Source organism: Gouania willdenowi, chromosome 17 (assembly GCF_900634775.1).
Source record: "Gouania willdenowi chromosome 17, fGouWil2.1, whole genome shotgun sequence".
NCBI classification, from domain to species: Eukaryota; Metazoa; Chordata; class Actinopteri; order Blenniiformes; family Gobiesocidae; genus Gouania; species Gouania willdenowi.
In genome coordinates, this window is record NC_041060.1 from 23,867,839 (window position 1) to 23,887,645 (window position 19,807).

Sequence of the window (19,807 nt, forward strand, 5' to 3'; positions counted from 1 at the left end):
ACCACGTAATGTCTACCGTTGGTTCAAATCTAGGTATCATCTGTCCTATCATGTGAAGCAGTCAATACACCTCAGTACAGGTACTGTAATGCCAACGATGGTAACACATAAGCACAAAACTTAAACCTCAAGAATCGAAATTACGTTTTGCATCTGTGATTACTTTTTTTTTCTAATGATCTTCATTCAAGTGTACTATACTTTTCCATGACTTTTAACTTGTAATTTTTTTTTAAATGCATGAATAGCCTTTAAGTTGATTAGGTAAACCATTCCATAAATCAACTCCTTTGACTGACATGTTGTGATTGGTTACTGATATACTGAGCGATCATTATGTAATCTTATGACTAGTTTCTGACTGTACACTGCTGGTATTACAGTTAGTAATCATGTTATCTTGTGGCTCTTTACTAAATCATTGAGCTTTCATATCAGCTGGAGTTACAGTTCGAATAGTGATCATGTCATTTTGTGACTAGTTTTTGACACATTGAGTACTTGTACCAGTTGGTGTTCTGGTGTGATTAGTGATGTGTTATCTAGTGAATGGAGTATGTTTTTATTGCATTGTGACTGAAGCCACTTCATCACTGAGTGACAGCTGCCATGACTCCAAAACTCACCAGTTATAATGATCCCCAGCTGAAGCGACACATCAGCTCAACAAACTGTTTTCTCTCCTTTGCTTCATGAAGTCGCCAATTGTGCAGTTATTATGATACATATCAAACTATAATCTTGGAAAATCCAAGATTGTGTTCAGGATGGGGTTACAATTAATCAATATATTATCAGGAATGTGTAATTGTATTTACACGTGTATTAGCCTATGTATACTACACTCTCCTTTTATTTTGACAGGATTGTTTGGGGATGTGACATCAGGTGGAGCGCCGCAGGTTTTGGAGGCTGCAGGGATTCATACCTCGGACGTTTTCCAGCTGATAAAGATCCAACCTCGGTCACACAGCAGCTCTCAGAGCCGGAGCGGACCGCCCGGTGCGCAGGGCGGGGAGCCGAGCTTCATGGCGGCGGCTGTTTCTGCGGTACGACTGGAGAATATTTATCTGTGAGCAGCGCTATGCTAAAGATGGAGCTCCCGGTGTTCCTCAACAACTGGTGGCCGCGCTAACTGATGACCCGCTCCAGCTGGCGTTTCTGTTGCTAATAGCAACGCCAGACCTTACAACTTCGACACTAATTTAAAATAAACTATTTGGAAATATTTTACAAATGTTTTGTTATGTTTATTTGATTTACGTGGTGGGCGGAGGGGGAGAAAAAAAAAATCAGTTGACATTCTCTCCTCAATTTGTTAAAGCTGTTGTTGCCTAGAAACAGTGACGTTTCCGGAAGTCGGCCATGAGTCAAAACGGACGCCAGTTGAAGCGTTACACCAGCTTCTATTTACTAACTAAATGTATTACTGATGTTAATGGTTCAGTGCTGCAAACCCAACCCATCATACTGTGGAGGTTAGAAAAGGTCCTGTAAGTGATGCACTCTAAAATATTTATTTCAACTTATAACCTTCTGTTTATGGTGATAATCTTATGAAAAATATATATATATTTAAAAATTGACCTTCAATAAATGACTATACATTTATACTTTATACATTGATATTGTTTATTATACCTGTAATACCTATATATATATATATATATATATATATATATATATATAATTTAATGCTTTCGCAGACTAAAGGTCAGCAAATCTTTATTTTTATTTTTTTTACAAAACCACTAGAACGATCATTACATTGTCCATTAGCGATGGACAGTGTGCTTGTCCTGTACTTCCTTACAGACAAATAAAGAGTACAACTGTTCCTTCCTCTTTGTCACAGACGTAGAAAGAATAGATCTGCTCCTGTCAAAGTGAACAGACTTAATGTAGGCAGACAGAGTAAATTCTGCCCTGTAATGCATGCACAGGGTTGTTTATCAGTGTACTGTTTGCTAGAGCTGCTATCTTTATCAGGGAGCAAATATTTATTCCTGGTTACTGTTTTACAGAGTTTTATGGGGATTTATTTACCGGCCATTAGTTTCTCCTATTGCACTTGAACACATGGAAACCAGTTGTATTTGTATTATTTATTTATCATTTAATTATTATTATTATTTAAAATGTTACCTCAATCAGATGTAGCCTACGTATATGTTCATAACAGCAACTATGCACAAAAATAAAATAATATTTATAAACTTGTAAATATGCAGTAGGAACTACTTGCCGGTAAATAAAGCCCTATTAATCTCCAGAAAACAAGAAGCAGGAATAAATATGTGCTCCCTGCAAAAGATAGTAGCTCTAACAACTGGTACAATGATAAACTTGGTGATCTTACAGCCTGTACATGCAGTACGGGGAAGAATTTACTCTGTCTCCAAAATGTTCTGGATGTTTTAGTATCTCCCCTAAATGTACGCATGAACCAAATCATCGATGAAGACACATTAACATGCAGCTGTTTAACTGGAAAGATAGAAAGAAAGAAAGAAAGAAATGTCTCCTCCGCATCTTTCAGGCCTTTGACAGTCTACAGCGTCTGTATCATATTCCTTCCAAACATGAAAATGAATCTGTCTGTTCCACATATTGCAGAGAGTAAATGTGTTGTCTTCCTTTGTGACTGGGAAGGAACACCATACTGGTGGCTACTGTCATACATGTCCTCATATGACCTGAGGAAGAGTAGCTCTGTCCATCTGCAGCTAAAGGGTTTGTCACGTAAACATTGAGTTTGCAGCACAGCGAGGCAGTTTGTTTTGAGCCTTTCTTCTGGTGTGTTTGGTTCTCGCTCCCTATCTTAAGCTGGGAGCTCAGGGTGTGTTTGTTTTGTTCACAGGGAGGGCCCTCTCTCATCATGGAAAATGGACAGAGCACCACCACCACCACCACCAAATTGGGCCTTCCACCGCTCACGCCCAATCAGCAGGAGGCGCTACAGAAGGTCTCTCACAAACCTCTGATTCACTTTAGAAGTGGTTTTTCCTTTTAGATTCACACATGCTGATTTCCAGTCAGTACAATACAATATTTCGGAAAAAAAATATTGTAATGTATTGATTTTGTGAAACCAATATTATGTATGGCAGTGATTCCCAAACTTTTCAGCCCCCAAAATAAAGGTGCCAGAAACTGGGGACCCCCACTGCACCTGAAGGTGGTTGAACACAGACATGAACATTGAAGAACTGTCATATGGTGGAAAAAATAATGCAAAAGGTGGTGAAATGGGATTTTAAAAACCACAGAAATTGTGTTAAAAGTTGCAAATTAATGTGTCCAAAAACAGAGAGAAAAGTGGTAAAAAAAAAAAAAAAAAAAAGGGTTCAAAAGTGTCAATATTGGCTTAAAAGTGGCAGGAAAAAAGTAGGGACAATTAGTCTAAACTGGCAAATAATGGGACAAATCGTGAATGTGGTTAAATTGGCAAAAATAAGCATGGAATAAAGTGAAGAGGTTAAAAGTGACGAGGTTAAAAGTGACATTAATGAGTCAACATATGCAACATTTGGGAAAAGTGGTGGAAAGGGTTTTATTTGGCGAACATGTCTTGAAAGTCAAAAAATAAGTGCAGAAAAGGCATTGAAATTTGATAGAAATGTGGTAGAAAAGGGAGTAATGTAGCAAAAATGCATTAAAAGGAGCAAAAATACGGCAAGAAAAAGTGATGAAAATAGGGTTCAAATGTGGCAAGTTTGGTGTAGTTTCAGAAAAATTGTAAAAAAAAAACAAGTTGTGGGCTCAAGTTGTTAAAAAAAAAGTTCTTAGTTTCTTAAAGGCTTCTGGCGACCCCCTCTCTGTGTTTCGTGACCCAAGGTTGAGAACCCCTGGTGTATGGCATTGTTCTGTGAACTCAGTGTATTGCCCCACCTTTATTCATCTACTGTCCTTGTGTCACTGACATCATATGTTTCATTACCATCTTATTCAGTGATTAAAATCCTGCAGAAATCCATGGAAAAAAAGCTACAAACATTGCTCAGTTTGTCAGTGATCGGTTAATGAAACTAATTCTAATTAAATGTTGCTTTCAGCTTTTGTTGAAGTGTGTGCAGCGTGTTGATGATGTCAGAGGGTGAGGTAGGAACAGACATTCAACCATATCAGTATGAACCCTATCAGTGAGCTCAAGGAGGTGTGTTTATACTACCACAGTTATGTACTGCACTCTGGGCAGACATTCTTCTGCTTATCTACAGTAAGTCCAGGTCACTGGATAAAATCCTCAGCAGAGAAACCCAGAGGGAAGCAACTGATGTGAGTTCCCCTGTTCGAATGGGGTCTATGTGTTTGGCTAGTCCCTCTTGTCTTGCTGCTACTGTGGGAATCGTGGTCAGTTTATTAGTAATCTTAACTCCAGTGGGTCATTTGATCTGATCTGAGGCTGTGGTCGTAGGGTGAATGAGCACAGGGAAGCAACATCTCAGGGGAGTAAAGTTATAAGATGAGTGGTTGGGTGGAAGCTTCCCATTAGCTGCTCAATCAGACTAGGAGAAGTCCTGGGTCCTCATGTACAAAGACTTTCATAAAAAATGTGGTTAAATAAGCGTCTCAATCCTGAGATGTATAAATCTATGTGTATGTCTGGATCCTAGGGCTGGGAGAATATGCCTAAAATAAAAATCTCCATTTTTTTTAAAGAAAAATTTGAGTTTCGATTCGCTTTATGATTTTTGTTTCTTTCTATGCAATTAAAAATGACTGCAGACATCAGATATATTGTCAAAAGTGCAACTTTATTGCTGTGATTGTCCTCAAGAGTTAAAATGCATAGAACGATCCCAAAATAAAAAGTAAATGAGTCTCTGTCATTCAACAATTTCAAGCTTTAACCCAGGTTTAAGCAAAACGGTAACCCACAAGGATGGAACGTGAAAAAGTCAGAAAAAACTGTGGTGGGAAAGAAAAAAATAAAATTAAAATCGTTTTTATTTAAGAATTTGACAAACCGATTAAATCGATTTTTGGCCCAGCCCTCCTGGGTCCATAAACTTACTATCTTTTGAACATCTGAATCAGCATGGATGTGAGTACACACGTGTCCCTACCCTGTCCACGCCCCCATTTACATATGTAAATTATATTAAAATGAAAGCGTGACTTTTACCAACAGTAACATAGGAAATAAGAGATTTTTTTTTTAGTAATTAGACCGACAGCAACATGTATGATGATTCAACAGTGAAGATACTTGAATTAAACAAAGTTTATATTATTTCAAGTAATTCATTGCCATTACGCAGAGCTGTAAAGAGTGATTTCATGTTGTACCCAAGTAGAAGTACTGTGACTTGATTGAAATTGTCCTCAAGTACTGTACTAGTATACATAAAATACTCAAGTACAAGTAAACAGTACTCAAAGTAAAAGATACTAGTTACTTTCACTCCCCACATTTATCTTTGGTAATAAATCTTGCCACGGTTCCCTTCCATTCAGTAAACATCTCATGTGAAAGCACCACACAGTTGGAGCTTAATTTATTTCCCACAAAGGCATCTGTATAAAATAAAAGGTTACAAAATATACAACTCTTATAAAAATAAAATAGCACCAATGAATTCAATTCAAAATAAAAAAAAAAAATCTACGTACTGTATGTATAGCTACATTTATGAACTCGAAAACGGAGAAAATATCTAGCATTCAATGCTGTTTTGGCGCCGTGCGTTATGTTTAATCTGGTTGGTCGGCTATGATGTGATGCATTTGATTATTGTCTGGTCATTTGATTTTTTTGTAGTTTCACAATGTCCGTTGATCATTCTAAAACAAAAAATTATATTTTATTCAGTAACGGTTGGATGTAGAAATGTAACTCATTACTTTACTTCTTTTAAAATCGACTTAAGTTACAAGTAAAATGAGTGATTTAGAAATGTACTCAAAAAAGTACAAGTACCCATTAAAGCAACTCCATTACAGTAACGTGAGTACTCATAATCCATTACTTTCACCTCTGCCCATAAGTCAATAGTGAATGACATGTGGCTCGCTTAATCGGGATAGACAGGTAAACATTTGTAACTCACGACTAAAGTGTAAATGATACAGCAGCTCACAGGTTCATGAGTGAATGTATTATTTGTGTAGTTTGCTTAATACATTCTAAGAATTTAAAGCATCAATAGATGTAGAAACGTACGTAAGCCACCTCAGGACTTAACGTAAAACATTACGTCTTTATGAAGAAAAGTCAGTGGGGTGTGAAAAGACACTGAATACAAAGATAAACACTGCTGACCAAACAGAATCGTCGTCCATATTGTCCTTAAAGTTTGAAAACGCTGGTTTATTTGGGAAACAAGCGTGTAGGGGTTTATTTCAAATACATGCAACTCCTCTCCCTGGTGCTGCTGCATGGAACGTCTGCAGAGAGTTTGGAGATGAGAAAGTTGTGTAGTGAACTTCTGAAAGGTGCCCCCAAGCATGACTCTTTACTTATCCTCTGCAGGCGAAGAAGTACGCTATGGAGCAGAGCATCAAGAGCGCGCTGGTCAAACAGAGTATGGCTCAGCAGCAGCAGCTCACCAGTCTACAGGTACCAAACATCTTTCACCTTACAGAGGTGTGACACACAGGGCCGGCTTTAGCAACATTTAGAAAAAATGACCTCAGCAATGTGCTGCATTGATGAGTGGCTCAGTAAGTCTTGTCTTTTATTGAATTCAAAGAAAACTCTGTGTATGATATTTTCAAAATGCCCAACAACAAGAACAAGCTCAAATGTATTTGTAAAAGGAGGAGCTACAGATTGTGGACACATTTAAATATCTTGGTGTTATCTTTGACTCAACTTTATCCTTTAAAAATCATGTTAAACGTATGTGTAACATTGTAAATTTTACACATACGAAGCACTTTGTATGTGTACTTCGTATGTGTACGAAGCACTTCAAGGATGACTGCTTCTGCAACCTCCACCAGTATAAAGAAGGATTTGCCGAAAGACTTTGTCTGATTGAGGGGTCAATTCCTTCTATCTTTGGAGACGACGAACAGAGCACTTCGGTAAGCTGTAAATAACGCTAAAAAGTGTGATGATAAGACGTCCCTGTCATTGTTTTGTTAGCATTAGCAGTTGCACCGTCTTCAGACTTCATATGTTAGTGCTGTGTGCTCGTTTTAGATCCTTGATGATATGGCCTACGTGATTTAATTTAAGTCTAAAGTTTTCATTAGTCATTTCATTTTGCCATTTTTGTCTTTGAAAAGACTGTATTAAAATGCATTTAGTGACGTTTGCGTGGCGCTAGCGTTAGCTCGGTGCTTGTGTTAGCTCACTTGTTAGGGTTCTGCAGGTTCATCATCTTCATTTTCATCTCGCTCCACCGGGTCAGACTCTGGCTGGAACATGTAAGGCTGGATGGACAAGTCTTCTGTTGTTGACATTTTGTAAATAACCTCTGAATAAAAAGTTTATGCGCCGCTACATAGCCGTATCTCTTCTATCAAACTACAAAAATGGCCGAGCAGGGTGGAGTTGAGCCGAGTGTCACCTGAAGAGGGGGCGGGGTATGGATTGTCTCATTTGCATTTAAAGAGACCGCACCAAAACGAGTTACTCTCAGAAGCACATCAGAAAAGGGGTAGAAAAGGGGCCTGTGGAGCTATAATAATGAGGAATTCAGACCCAAGCATTGCAGTTCCGCTTTATATAGACCACAACTGTATTATTTATATGTAAAAAGGAAGGATTTAAAACCATGATATGTCCCCTTTAAGTTGTTTTTCAATTACATTGTACAGGTTATAGGTCACATTAAAGGTGGAAAAAGCTGAAATTATTTATCTTGGTGTCATTTTTTTTTACATCACAAAAACCTGGCATTTGAACAGGGGTGTGTAAATGTTTAATATCCACTGTATGAGTCATTATTATGAGATATACAAGTCAAAGGAAATTTGCAATGGCCTCTGCACAGGCTTTCAAGGCATGAATTGCAGTTCTCATCTTTAAATGAAACAACACAAATACAACAAAAACACACAAAATTACTTTAAAAACCAAACAAACAAAAACACACACAATCAACAAAAAAGCTCCAACTACTAAAACACTCAAAATGACTACAAAACCCCACAAACAAAAAACACAATGTCTACACCGAAAAAACATCTAAAAACACTAAGCAACAACATAAATACAAAAAGACCTCTTTTAAAAAGCAGAATTACACAAAACAGCGACAAAACCAAACCATTTAAACATGGATGCGTAAGACACCCAATGACAACAAAAACATTGAAAATACCTTCAAAAAGACTCTGAACAGCAGCAACAAAATATACAAAATGATGTAAAAAGACACAATGACATTGGGAAAAAAAAAACAATATTAAAATGACCCCAAGAAAACATCAAAAACACACGACATGACAAAAAAGCACAAAGTGAAAACGACACAGAAAATGACCACAAAAACACACAAGACACATTTACCCTCTGCTATACATGGAAAAGTTTTCCTTGGTGTTTGGTTGTAATCTGGTTGCATCAGTGATGTGGACACACGTTCACAATTTTGTGTGTGTGTGTGTGTGGTTGGAGCTAAGACTAGTTTATGCTTCTCTCTCACAGATGGCCTCCCTGACCATGGGCTTCGGAGACACTCTGTCCCCTCTGCAGTCGGTGAGGACAAACCCAGCTGTGGAAGTTCCTTCAGCGTGCTCGTTGGTCAGCCACACAAACACACACACTGTCATCTGTGTGCAGGTGGCGGCTCAGCGGCAGAGAGCGCTGGCCATCATGTGTCGAGTGTACGTGGGCTCTATCTACTACGAGCTGGGAGAGGACACCATCAGACAGGCCTTCATCCCCTTCGGACCAATCAAAAGCATCGACATGTCCTGGGACTCCATGACGATGAAGCACAAGGTCTCACACTTCTTGCTTTATAACATAAGACAACATGACATGCTCACATTGTGAAACCTGGGGTATTATCTAATCCCTGCTCTTGGTCTCTCAGGGCTTTGCTTTCGTTGAATATGAGATGCCTGAAGCAGCTCAGCTAGCTCTGGAGCAGATGAACTCTGTAATGCTCGGTGGGAGAAACATCAAGGTGAGAACATACCTTCATCTTCACTAGATTCATGTTTAACATGGGAGACTAATCAATCCACTAAAGGATAAGCTGCTACATTTAACATGCTGCGTGTGTGTGTGCTGAATGAATGGCGTGATCTGATGCACATGACATCAATGCTACTGAAACATCCTGAAACACTTCAAAATTGTCTCCTTTATCTTTAGGAGCAAGAAAATAATGAACTTTGATGGCATTGGTTGGGTACGAGTTAAGTGTTACAGTTTGATTGGTGAACATGTTATCTTGTGACTGATTATCGGCTCACGTCGCCTTAGTCCAGGGGTCTGCAACCCGCGGCTCTGGAGCCTCATATGGCTCTTTTACTCTTTTTCAATGGCTCCCTATAGCTTTTTAAAAAAAAAAACTATTGAAATAAAGAGTTGTTCTTTTCTTACAGAGGCTATAAATGATTCATTACAAATAAAATCAAAACAATTTAACCTAAAAATAAATCACGTTGTGCAATGACTTCCTACTTCAGCTCCCGCAACATCTACAGACCATCAACTTTTCTTCCACCTGTGGCTAACCTTAAGTTCTAAATCTCTGGTCACAGATTCAATTAACCACCAATGTGCTGGTTAAATATGTATGCTTTATGTGTGGCGAGAAGTTAGTAATTAGCGTTAGTGTTGACCACATGATTATGTGTTATCAAATTCAAGTTAGTTTTTGTGACCCTTGTAATACATTAACTAAAAAAAAATCATCTTTATATAACATTGTGTTCATGTAAACTGAGATGGACTTTAATCCAGGTGAAATGAGACAAAATGGTTCCTTTGAGAGTAAAGCTTGCAGACCTCTGGCTTAGTCAGTGTCTGATCTTCACGATAGGCATTTTGTGTGTTACATATTTGGTGTTGAGCGTTACGCTTCACCTAGTGATCATGTTATTTTGTGACTGAGTATAACAACAGATGTAGTAAAAACTGATCATCACAGCTTTAATCCAAAGTGTGTTTTTAGTGTACTTTGGCTGAGAATGTGGTTCAGGATAATGTAAACACTGAGTGACACGAGTTAAAGCATCACTTCTGAAATGATACATCACCAGTTATAATGATCACCAGTTTAACTTTTGCACCCAACATGTAATTTGTTATTTTTATGACCCCCTTATTTCCTTCTTTGTGTCATCACTCCTGGGGGCAACAAATAATATTCTGTTTACTCGTGTTGCTAGGTCACTGTGTGTGCGGTGAACAAACAAAACAACTCTTAAACATCCTGAAAAAGTTTAAATCGGATCACATTCATCTCCTGTGCCATTTGGTGATTGTGTTATCTAGTGACTGGTTTCTGCTCATAATGACACATGTTGTAAAAACTGAAAATGAATGCATAGCTGCCTTCTGAATTATCTTTTGTATTATACTGTCAGAAACCAGCTCCCAGATAACATGGTCACTAGTTCTCTCAAATTTTACCATTTTTCCTGCTCCAAAGGACTGTGGTACATGTACTGCAATACATCAGTTTTGCTCACTGGTGTATCAGTTAACTGGTGTTCATTATTAGTGGTGACACGTCATGGCAGAAGTAAGGCTTAAATGCTCTCACATAGAGACTACATTAATCTGAAAATCATTTTCAGCCACGATATGATTAAAAACACTATTATGTGTTCAATTAATGCTTTTGTAACATCTACTGTTATTATTAGTCAAAAGATAGCATGTTCACGATTTGAAATATAACACCAACAGCTCACTATGGGATCAAAGTTCAGTATTTTTCTGTTCTTAAAGACACAGGAGAAGGGCAAAGAGACATGTTTGAACTATTTTAGGGTGTCTATTGGTGGATCACGTCGTTCCTTCAGCACACACACACACACACACACACAGGATGCTGATTGACCATGGGGGCAGGACAATAATTACAGAAACCACAAAAAACGGCTCGACGTTTGTCAGCTCTTCTCTCTCTGCAGGTCGGGAGGCCCAGTAACATCGGCCAGGCTCAGCCAATCATCGACCAGCTGGCAGAGGAAGCTCGTGCCTTCAACAGGATCTACATCGCGTCCGTGCACCCGGACCTCTCTGACGAGGACATCCGCAGCGTGTTCGAAGCTTTTGGACGGATCAAGTCCTGCATGTTGGCGCGGGAGCCGACCACGGGGCGGCACAAAGGCTACGGCTTCATAGGTGAGGTGTTTCGAGAACACAACCACAATTCACCAATCATTCACACATGGCAACGTCGTCTACGAAACTATTATTGGTCAACGTAATTAACACTATTAATATATTTATTCATATATTGTTGCTTTTTAGATATTTTTATCTGCACAGGTTGGAGAGGCTCTGACCGTCTTTACTTCTAAGAGACTCAGCCTGTCTAAGACGTCCCTTTTATAGCCAATCATGTTAAACACCTGATGCCAGTTAACTTAAATACTTGCTAAATGTTCTTTCAGCTGATTCTCTTTTACATTAGTTGCCTGTGTCCCAAATTTTTTGAGACCTGTTGCAGCCAGAAAATTTGAAATAAGCTCCTGTTGTGGGTAAAAATGTAACATGACTTAGTTTCAACATTTGGGGCCTGTATTACGTAGCTGGATAAGTATATTCTGGATATGTTCACCTAACCAAACATTCTCCATCAGAGAACAGCTGCTCTACGAAGCAAGTCATCAACATGTTCACCTGAGACAAGTGATTTAAGTCTGACTATGTTTGTGCCCCAGTGGAGGGGGTGGAGATTGCAGCATCAGACCAATCACGAACAAAGAAACCGTGCAGACTGACGTCACAATTGAGGAACAATTCTTTAAAGTTATGAAGAATTAAAATCAATAATTCACACCAAAAACAACACTGTCGCTGCAGTATAAGCAGGAAGGCATGAATGTATGACTGTTAATGCTTAAAGCTAATATTTTCTAAGAGAACTGATTGGTCAGGAGGCGTGGCTTTCATAGTCATTCAGATCTTATCCACATCTTAACCTGCTCGCGACCAGGTTTGTCATTCAGCCTAAGTTACCACGGTGATTTACTCCAGTAAGAAGTTACCTAGCTTTATAGTACAGCACAGATCGATTAAATCCCGGAAGTTAGCGCGATGAGAGGAAATCCAGCTTTGTAGTACAGAGACATTTTATTTATGTTCTATTGTAAATAACATGTCGGCTCATGTGATCTGCAAGTCATTACATTTTGAGTTTATTCACCCTTAACTCGCGGAATTAAGGTTGTAAACACATTATTGTTTTTCTATTATTATGATAATTTTTTTTTTTTTTAACTTTTTTTATTTATTATATATAATTTTTATAATTGTTCCCTTATTGTTCCTTTCTACACTATATACAGTACCCACACGTCATGTTTATTAGTGTATTAGAATTTTGCTGGTGATGCTTGCAAATATTCATAAATTTTAATTATTAAATGCAGTATTTAATTAATAATAGAAAACATTCTGAATACTATTGACAGTAAGTAGTTCATGATCCATGTTGAAGTCTGTTTTGTCCTGTCTGTGTAATACTGTAGTTCATTATAAATAAGTGAATAATAATAATAATCTAATCATAATAATAATAATAATAATAATAATAATAATAATAATAATAATAATAATAATAATAATAATAATGTGTGCTTTCAGAGTACGACAAGCCTCAGTCTGCTCAGGACGCCGTGGCCTCCATGAACCTCTTTGACCTTGGGGGTCAGTACCTACGTGTGGGCAAGGCTGTGACTCCGCCCATTCCCATGCTCACACCGACGCCATCTGGAGGACTTCCCGCTGCTGCCGCTGTTGCTGCTGCTGCCGCCGCCGCAAAGCTGTCTGCTCAGGTAGTTCAGTAAGCTCCGCCCCTAAGGTGTTATCATAGACGGAGACGACAGTAGGGGAATTTCTGATCGTGTTTAGCACCAAAGGAAGCTTTAGAAATGTGCAACTTTCCTTCTCCCTCACCTGGAGAGATACCATCAGCAAGTTTGGAAGGAATATGAAATATCAGCTACACAGACACATGAGTGTTTATAGAATTTAGAATGTTGTTTTTGTTTGTGTATTTGTCTTGTAGTTTTGTGTTTTTAGATTGTCTTTTTGTATTATTTTGTGTGTCTTTTGTGTTTTGTGTAATGTTTTTGTTTTATTAATTGTTTTTTGATAGAGTTTTTTTTTTTTTTTTTTTTTTTTTACTGTTTTTTGTATTTTTTTCTTGTTTGTGTAAATAGGGATCATGCAGCATAAGCTTGTTTTCTTTCTTTCTTTCATTCAAATCATATTTCAAATGCAAAGAATGACCAAAATGACAAAATTTTGCACAAAATTCCAGTTCCATTTGCAGCCTTTACCAAGATGTAGCCCTAATACTGAAGAATAGAATAGACCTTTATTGAGTCGCAAGGGGGCATTCACACTTTTGCAGCAACACAAAAATAAATACCAACATAGGATAATAGAAAAAATATACGACTGACATAATTTAGAAAAAAATAAAATAAAAACTAACAAAAAACCTTTAAAAATAAAAATTATGACCAAATTCTTAAAGGGGCGTGGCCAAGTGGCTGGGACTAATGAGTTTTAAGGTGTGTGTTGTGCGGTTCAGGATGTGGTCGGAGCGACGGTGCTGGGAGCTCTGGCTGGACCGGCTCTTCTCTCCCAGCAGCTCAGTGGTCTTCCTCAGGCCGTCATGGCGGCTCAGGCTCCAGGTGTCATCACAGGTAGGAAGACTGAGACCAGGGGCCTCAGACCTCAGGTTTCTAACCAGGTAGCAGTGTCAGATCTCTGCTGCTACTCCCTAATCCAAGGGTTATCCACTGCATTTGTATTAGCCATTCTAAAATTTGTTTTACATTGATGTTATTTTATTAATTTGTATTTATTTATTTTTTTAAGAAGTTTAAGAAAAATACATAGCTTTTTTATTTGTTTATTCTGTTTTACTTTTTTCACATTTATTTTATTAATACTTTAAAGAGTTTTTTTATTTATTATTTGATTCACATTCATGTATCTATTTTATTAACGTTTATTGATTTTATTAATTATTATATTATTGGTAATTGATTTTAGGTTCATTTGGAATTTATTTTGATTGACTTGTATTTATTTGAGCTATTTTATTATTTTTTTTAAGTAAGTGGATAAGTTTATTTTAGTTTTTTAACTAAAGGTGTTATATTAAGTTATATTTTTAACTTAATTGGATGCCTTTAATTATTATATTGAGGTATATAAAAAAAACATTTGTTTATTTGATTTACATTCATTTATCTATTTTATTAACATTTATTGATTTTTTTAATTATTAAAAATTATTGGTAATTGATTTTAGGTTAATTTAGAATTTATTTTTGATTGACTTGTAATTATTTTAGCTATTTTAAGTTTGTGGGTACGTTTATTTTGGTTTTCTATTAAATATATAAATTTATATTTTTAATTTATTTGGATGCATTTATTTATTATATCTATTTTTTCATTCTAATTTTGAAATGTATTTATTTTATCATATTTGTCTTTTTAGATACATGTTTTTATTAGATTTATTTATGTAATTCATATCTCTTATATCATGTATTACTTTATTTATTCATTTAATTTCATTTGATTGGTTTGTACGTATTCTACTTCTAACAGTAGGAGGCAGTCATTTGCTGCTTTAGTATTTCTGTATCTATTTATATAATATCTATGATCTGTCTTGTTTTGTGTTTTGAGGTGTGACCCCGGCCAGAGCGGGCGTGCCTCAGGTCGGGTTAGTGAACCCGGTGTTGGCCACCCCCCCTGCGTCTGGCCCCTCCTTTGGGAGTAAAGATGAAGAGGAACACCTGCAGGACGGCCCCGCTGAGCCGCTCAGCGAACAGGAGAACGTGAGCATCAGTGGGAGCAGCGCTAGGCACATGGTGATGAGGAAGCTGCTGCGCCAGCAGGAGGTGAGTTCAAGTCGGTACAGCAACCAAACAGTTCATCACACCGGTGTAAACACAGAATATGCAATCAGATTAAACAGACAGCCACGTGGTTACATGCAGCTTGTTCTGTCATCTTATAAAATAAAAACACATTTTAGATGACAGCTATGCATTCGTTTACAGTTTTTACCACATCTCTGGTTATTATCAGAAACCAGTCCCAAGATAACATGATCATTAGTCAAATTGTAACACCAACTGGTATTAGAGCTCAATGATTTAAAAACCAGTCACAAGATAACATGATCACTAGTTAAAACGACACTAACTGTTGAAAGCGTTGAACGTGTTAAAAGCCAGTTCCAAGGTAACATCCTCGCTTGTTGTACCATAACACTAACTACGATGAGGGTTTCATTATTTAACCAGTCATAAGACTACAATCACCACTTGAACTATAACACCTGTATCCAACCTTTCCGATTTAGCCGTATTTATTACCAAGTTTTGCCATTTCCAATGAGTATTGGCACACTGGTTAATTATTCGTAATAATCCAACATTCAACTTGATTTATTTTGTTGTAAATATTTTCAAAAGATCATTTGACATGTTGGATGTATCAGTTTAACTGGTGATGTTTCTAACTCATGATATGTCATGTAAAAAGCAAGGCTTTAATGATCTTATGCACTCCTTTTTAACAACATCTATACTTATAATCATAAACCAGTCTCAAAATAACACGTTTACTAATTGAGCTGTAACACATAACCAAAATGTAATGAAGCACTGAAGGAAAAGAAGATAGTAGGAGGACAACTGCTGATTAAGAAATACATGAGCAGATAATCAGCAGCACTGTCAGGAATCAGTCACAAGATAACACGTTGACTATTCGAATCATAACACTGATAACTTTAAACTCGTAACCACCCAATGGGACTGACGTTTAGATCTTTCCTGCTCCTAAAGGCAGGAGAAGGATGAGGGGAGGAAGACATGTTGTCCCAAGGCGTGATTACGGGAACAGTGAAGGAGTGCTTATAAAAGGAGCACTTCTACTGGTGTATCAATTTATCTAGTGATCATTGTACCTTAAGGCATCTAACCAGGCTTGAATGCCAGAAGAAGTATTGCTTGTTCAGTCACAACACATAGAAACGCACATCTGTCGTCATAATTAACGGCACTGTCCGAAACCAGTCAACAGATGACATAATCACTAGTTGAACCATAACACCAACAGCCACTAGCTCTCAATGTGACCAAAGTTCAGTGTTTTCCGGCTCCTACAGTAACAGTGGAAGGACGAGGGGACACATTTGAACGGTTTCAGGGTGTTTCAGTCATTTGGTGACCATGTGTGTTAGATCACGTCACTAGTAAACAGTATAGAGGGTTTTCACGGCGCGTCATCAACCCGAAAGTTGTCATTTTTGTGATAAGCAGCCGGTTTACAAACAGCACACAAATCCTGAATTTTGAGAGGAAATGGTGAAATATTGCCATGTTTTTGGCTGTACTAATTGGTCAGAACGTGAAAAACGTGGAGTTTTATAGACTGCCAAAAGTTTCAGGGAAGAACAATGTCTGCATTTTATAGTCAGTAGTTCTACATCAGGAGAGCAGTGACATGAGACTAGATGTTATTGGTGTATATGCAGACGCCCGCTCGGCATCCCCGCTCCTGCTTCTGATCACACCGCTTACGTCTCCTCCGCTGGCGGTCACCGCTGGTATTACACTCCGCTGCTTCCTAGGCCGCTGGGTGTAGTCTACAAAGCAGCGGAGCAAGCAGGAGCGGGGCTATCAACCAAGCTAAAAGCTAATCCTCAGAGAACGCTGCTTCCTTCCATCCTGCATTCTAATGTCCATGCTCTGGAGAACAAACTGGACTACCTGAAGCTGGATTTAAATGCAAGACGGGAGATGAGGGCGGCGGTGTTTGCATAAACACCATTAACAACTGGTGCAACACCGGTGAGCTAGTCTTTTGGCAGTCTATAAAATTCCACATTTTTCACGGTCTGACGAATTAGTACAGCCAAAAACACGGCAATATTTCACCATTTCCTCTCAAAATTCGGGATTTGCTCATTTGTGTGCTGTTTGCAAACCGACTGCTTACCTCCAAAATGGCGACTTCCGGGTTGATGACGCGCCGTGAAAACCCTCTATACTGATTGCCCCTCAGGTTTCTATTCATTCCCATTGAACAGTGTAGTAAGAAATAATGTCAGACTTGGACTCAAGCCCATGTCTCCCTGTCCCTTCTCAGTCCACCGTCATGGTGCTGAGGAACATGGTCGGTCCAGACGACATCGACAACGACCTGGAGGGCGAGGTGACAGAAGAGTGCGGGAAGTTCGGCCGGGTGAAGCGGGTCATCATCTACCAGGAACGCCAGGGCGAGGAGGATGACGCCGACATCATCGTCAAGATTTTCGTGGAGTTCTCGGAGGCGGCGGAGATGAACCAAGCTATCCAGGCACTCAACAACCGCTGGTTTGGAGGACGGAAAGTGACGGCGGAGGTTTACGACCAAGAGCGTTTTAATGCCAATGACCTGTCGGCATGAACTCAGACATTTACCACCTTTTAAACACCATTTGTCTCTGTTTGTTCAGGATTAAAGGACCAATGCGGCTCGGATTATCCCGGAACCTCCTCACCGCACACCTTTGACTGTTTACATTACCGTCCCAGTGCGGTGCGTTCAGGGACAGGCGGCTGAGCAGGAAAGAAAAACATTTCTTTGTTTATGGACCAATGCATCCCAGCTGGCTTCTGAGCAGCTTTTCCACCCTGTTATGCACTGAGCTTGCTCAGGCTGCCCAGTAGGGGGCAGTACAGCACTTAGAGGGTCAAATCCTACATTTGTGAATAAAATGTCTTTTATACAACGACTTTCTCCCATTTGTTTGTCTGAGGAACTTAGCGAGGCTTTAGGAACAAGTTAAACACTACTTCTACAGAATTTAAGGTATTTAGATTCACAAAATGGGAGTCACTCTCAAACTGAAGGTGAAAATGAGATTAAGGAGTTTATAAAAATTTTAATATTTTGTAATTTTTGACAAAACCAATGCAAATGGCAGGTTAGCTCCTTCCACATCCTGGGCCTCTATCCAACATCTCAGGAGGGTAAGATTGCTTTAATGAAAATTATTGTCTTCATCCGATGCAGAGAGTGTGAGTTTCCAGATATGCTACTATCTGTATTTTCCCCCTGGGCTACATCTGATCCAAACCAGTTTAAAGACTGGGCACTCAGTGAGTCGGAAAGTGAACTCGGCAGGAACTATTCATCAGCTGATACAGTAGGCCAGTGAGGCAGACCAGTACCGATACTCATGACACCAATGATGGTCATCTCTCTGGAGCTCCTGGCCAGGCAGAGACTGACATGTGGGGTCCTGGAAAATAACTTCTTTGTATTTGCAAGGCTTACACTTTACGAAGGTTCACTACATCAGACGCCTGTGGAGCAAAATGTCCTTCAGCCCTCAGAACAACTAGGCCCTATAAGCAAGTGGCTACAATGTGCATCATGTGGGACGACCGTGGCTCACTGGTAGAGTGGGTCTTCCAATAACCAAAGGGTTGGGGGTTCAAATTCCACCCTATCCAAGCCATTGTCGTTGGCAATTTACCCACATTGCCTTGTATGAATTGTGCATGAATGTTGGTGGTGGTCTGAGGGGCTGTAGTCGCGAAATGGCAGCCACGCTTCCGTACCACCACTGGTAGTTCTGTAACTTCTGTAATGCTCTTTGAGTCTCCTTGAAAAAGAGCTGTAAAAATCCAAATCATTATTATTATAAACCTGGCCAGCAAGTTGATGGACCAGTGGGCTGTGACGTCAATACAGGCAGAACTTCGACACAAAAGAGATCCCGTTAGCAGAGCAAAGTGAGAGCTGTGGAGAGACAAAGAGGAACTGGGTGTAGTGTCTGAGAGCCGAGAAAAAGAGCTTCAAGAACGAATGAGCAGGGTCAGGCCAGCTGTGGGGTGTTTCGGATGGGCTACAAAACCGCCTTAGTGTGGGTTCCGGTAGCTTTTCACCAACCAATCAGAAAGGGTTTGACTTCAGACCAATCTTTGGCTCCTTTTTTACTGCAGGGTGAGCCCAAACACCTCGTTCCAATTTGATGATGCATTCCCACTTTGATGACGATTTTGATGTGGCACTGAGCTGGAGAAGTCGCGCCTCCAGGAAGCTCTCTGCCGTGATTGACATGTAAACAGACACGCCCACAAAGGTGAGCATTTCAGCATCCTTTGCGCAAGTGCTATGTATGTATTTTCTACAGTCTATGTATGTACCGGTGAATGCCCCGCCCCCATGCTCTGTCTCATGTTTATAAAGCAGCATGAGCTCAGCTACGGAGTGGGTGGGAGGAGGGCGGGCCGTCCTCTGGCCCTACGTCACCGTGCGGGGAGGAGGAAGTCAGTGTCCTGTCTATAGACACGCCCACTCATGAATATGCATAAGTAGGCCACAAATCAGCCTGTTTGTGTAGAGTTGATCAGAAAGTCACTTTTCAGAGGCTAAAACTCTGGAAAACAGGTGAGTTTGGGAAAATAAACCTCAAACACTATGTTTTTGGGGTTCTTAGAACAAATGGAGATGGGTGAAAAGTAGCAGAGAGCTTCCTGGAGGCGTAGCTTCTCCAGCTCAGTGCCGCCTCAAATTCGTCATCAAAGTGGGAACATGTCATCCAATTGGAACGAGGTGTTTGGACTCACCCTGCAGTAAGAAATAAGTAAATCACCCTCTAACTAACGATTGAGGGAATCAATGAAAAAA

At 39.3% G+C, this 19,807-nt stretch overlaps 1 protein-coding gene across 1 annotated transcript; it reads left to right on the forward strand.

Annotated features, from left to right (window-relative positions):
- Positions 1-587: 587 nt before the first annotated feature.
- On the forward strand, positions 588-17,900 carry LOC114479508 (poly(U)-binding-splicing factor PUF60-like). Its single transcript, XM_028473216.1, has 12 exons — positions 588-707; positions 865-1,049; positions 2,861-2,965; positions 6,476-6,562; positions 8,603-8,653; positions 8,738-8,899; positions 8,994-9,086; positions 11,050-11,263; positions 12,731-12,921; positions 13,686-13,800; positions 14,801-15,015; positions 17,276-17,900. The coding sequence occupies exons 2-12, from the start codon at positions 1,029-1,031 to the stop codon at positions 17,573-17,575; spliced, it is 1,554 nt and encodes a 517-aa protein (XP_028329017.1). The 5' UTR covers positions 588-707; positions 865-1,028; the 3' UTR covers positions 17,576-17,900.
- The last annotated feature ends 1,907 nt before the right edge of the window (positions 17,901-19,807 follow it).

Coding starts and splice junctions, on each gene's coding strand:
- LOC114479508 (XM_028473216.1), top strand. CDS start 1,029: ATGGCGGCGGCTGTTTCTGCG. Junction 2,966..6,475: donor AGCAGGAGGCGCTACAGAAG/GTCTCTCACAAA, acceptor TATCCTCTGCAG/GCGAAGAAGTACGCTATGGA. Junction 6,563..8,602: donor AGCAGCTCACCAGTCTACAG/GTACCAAACATC, acceptor TCTCTCTCACAG/ATGGCCTCCCTGACCATGGG.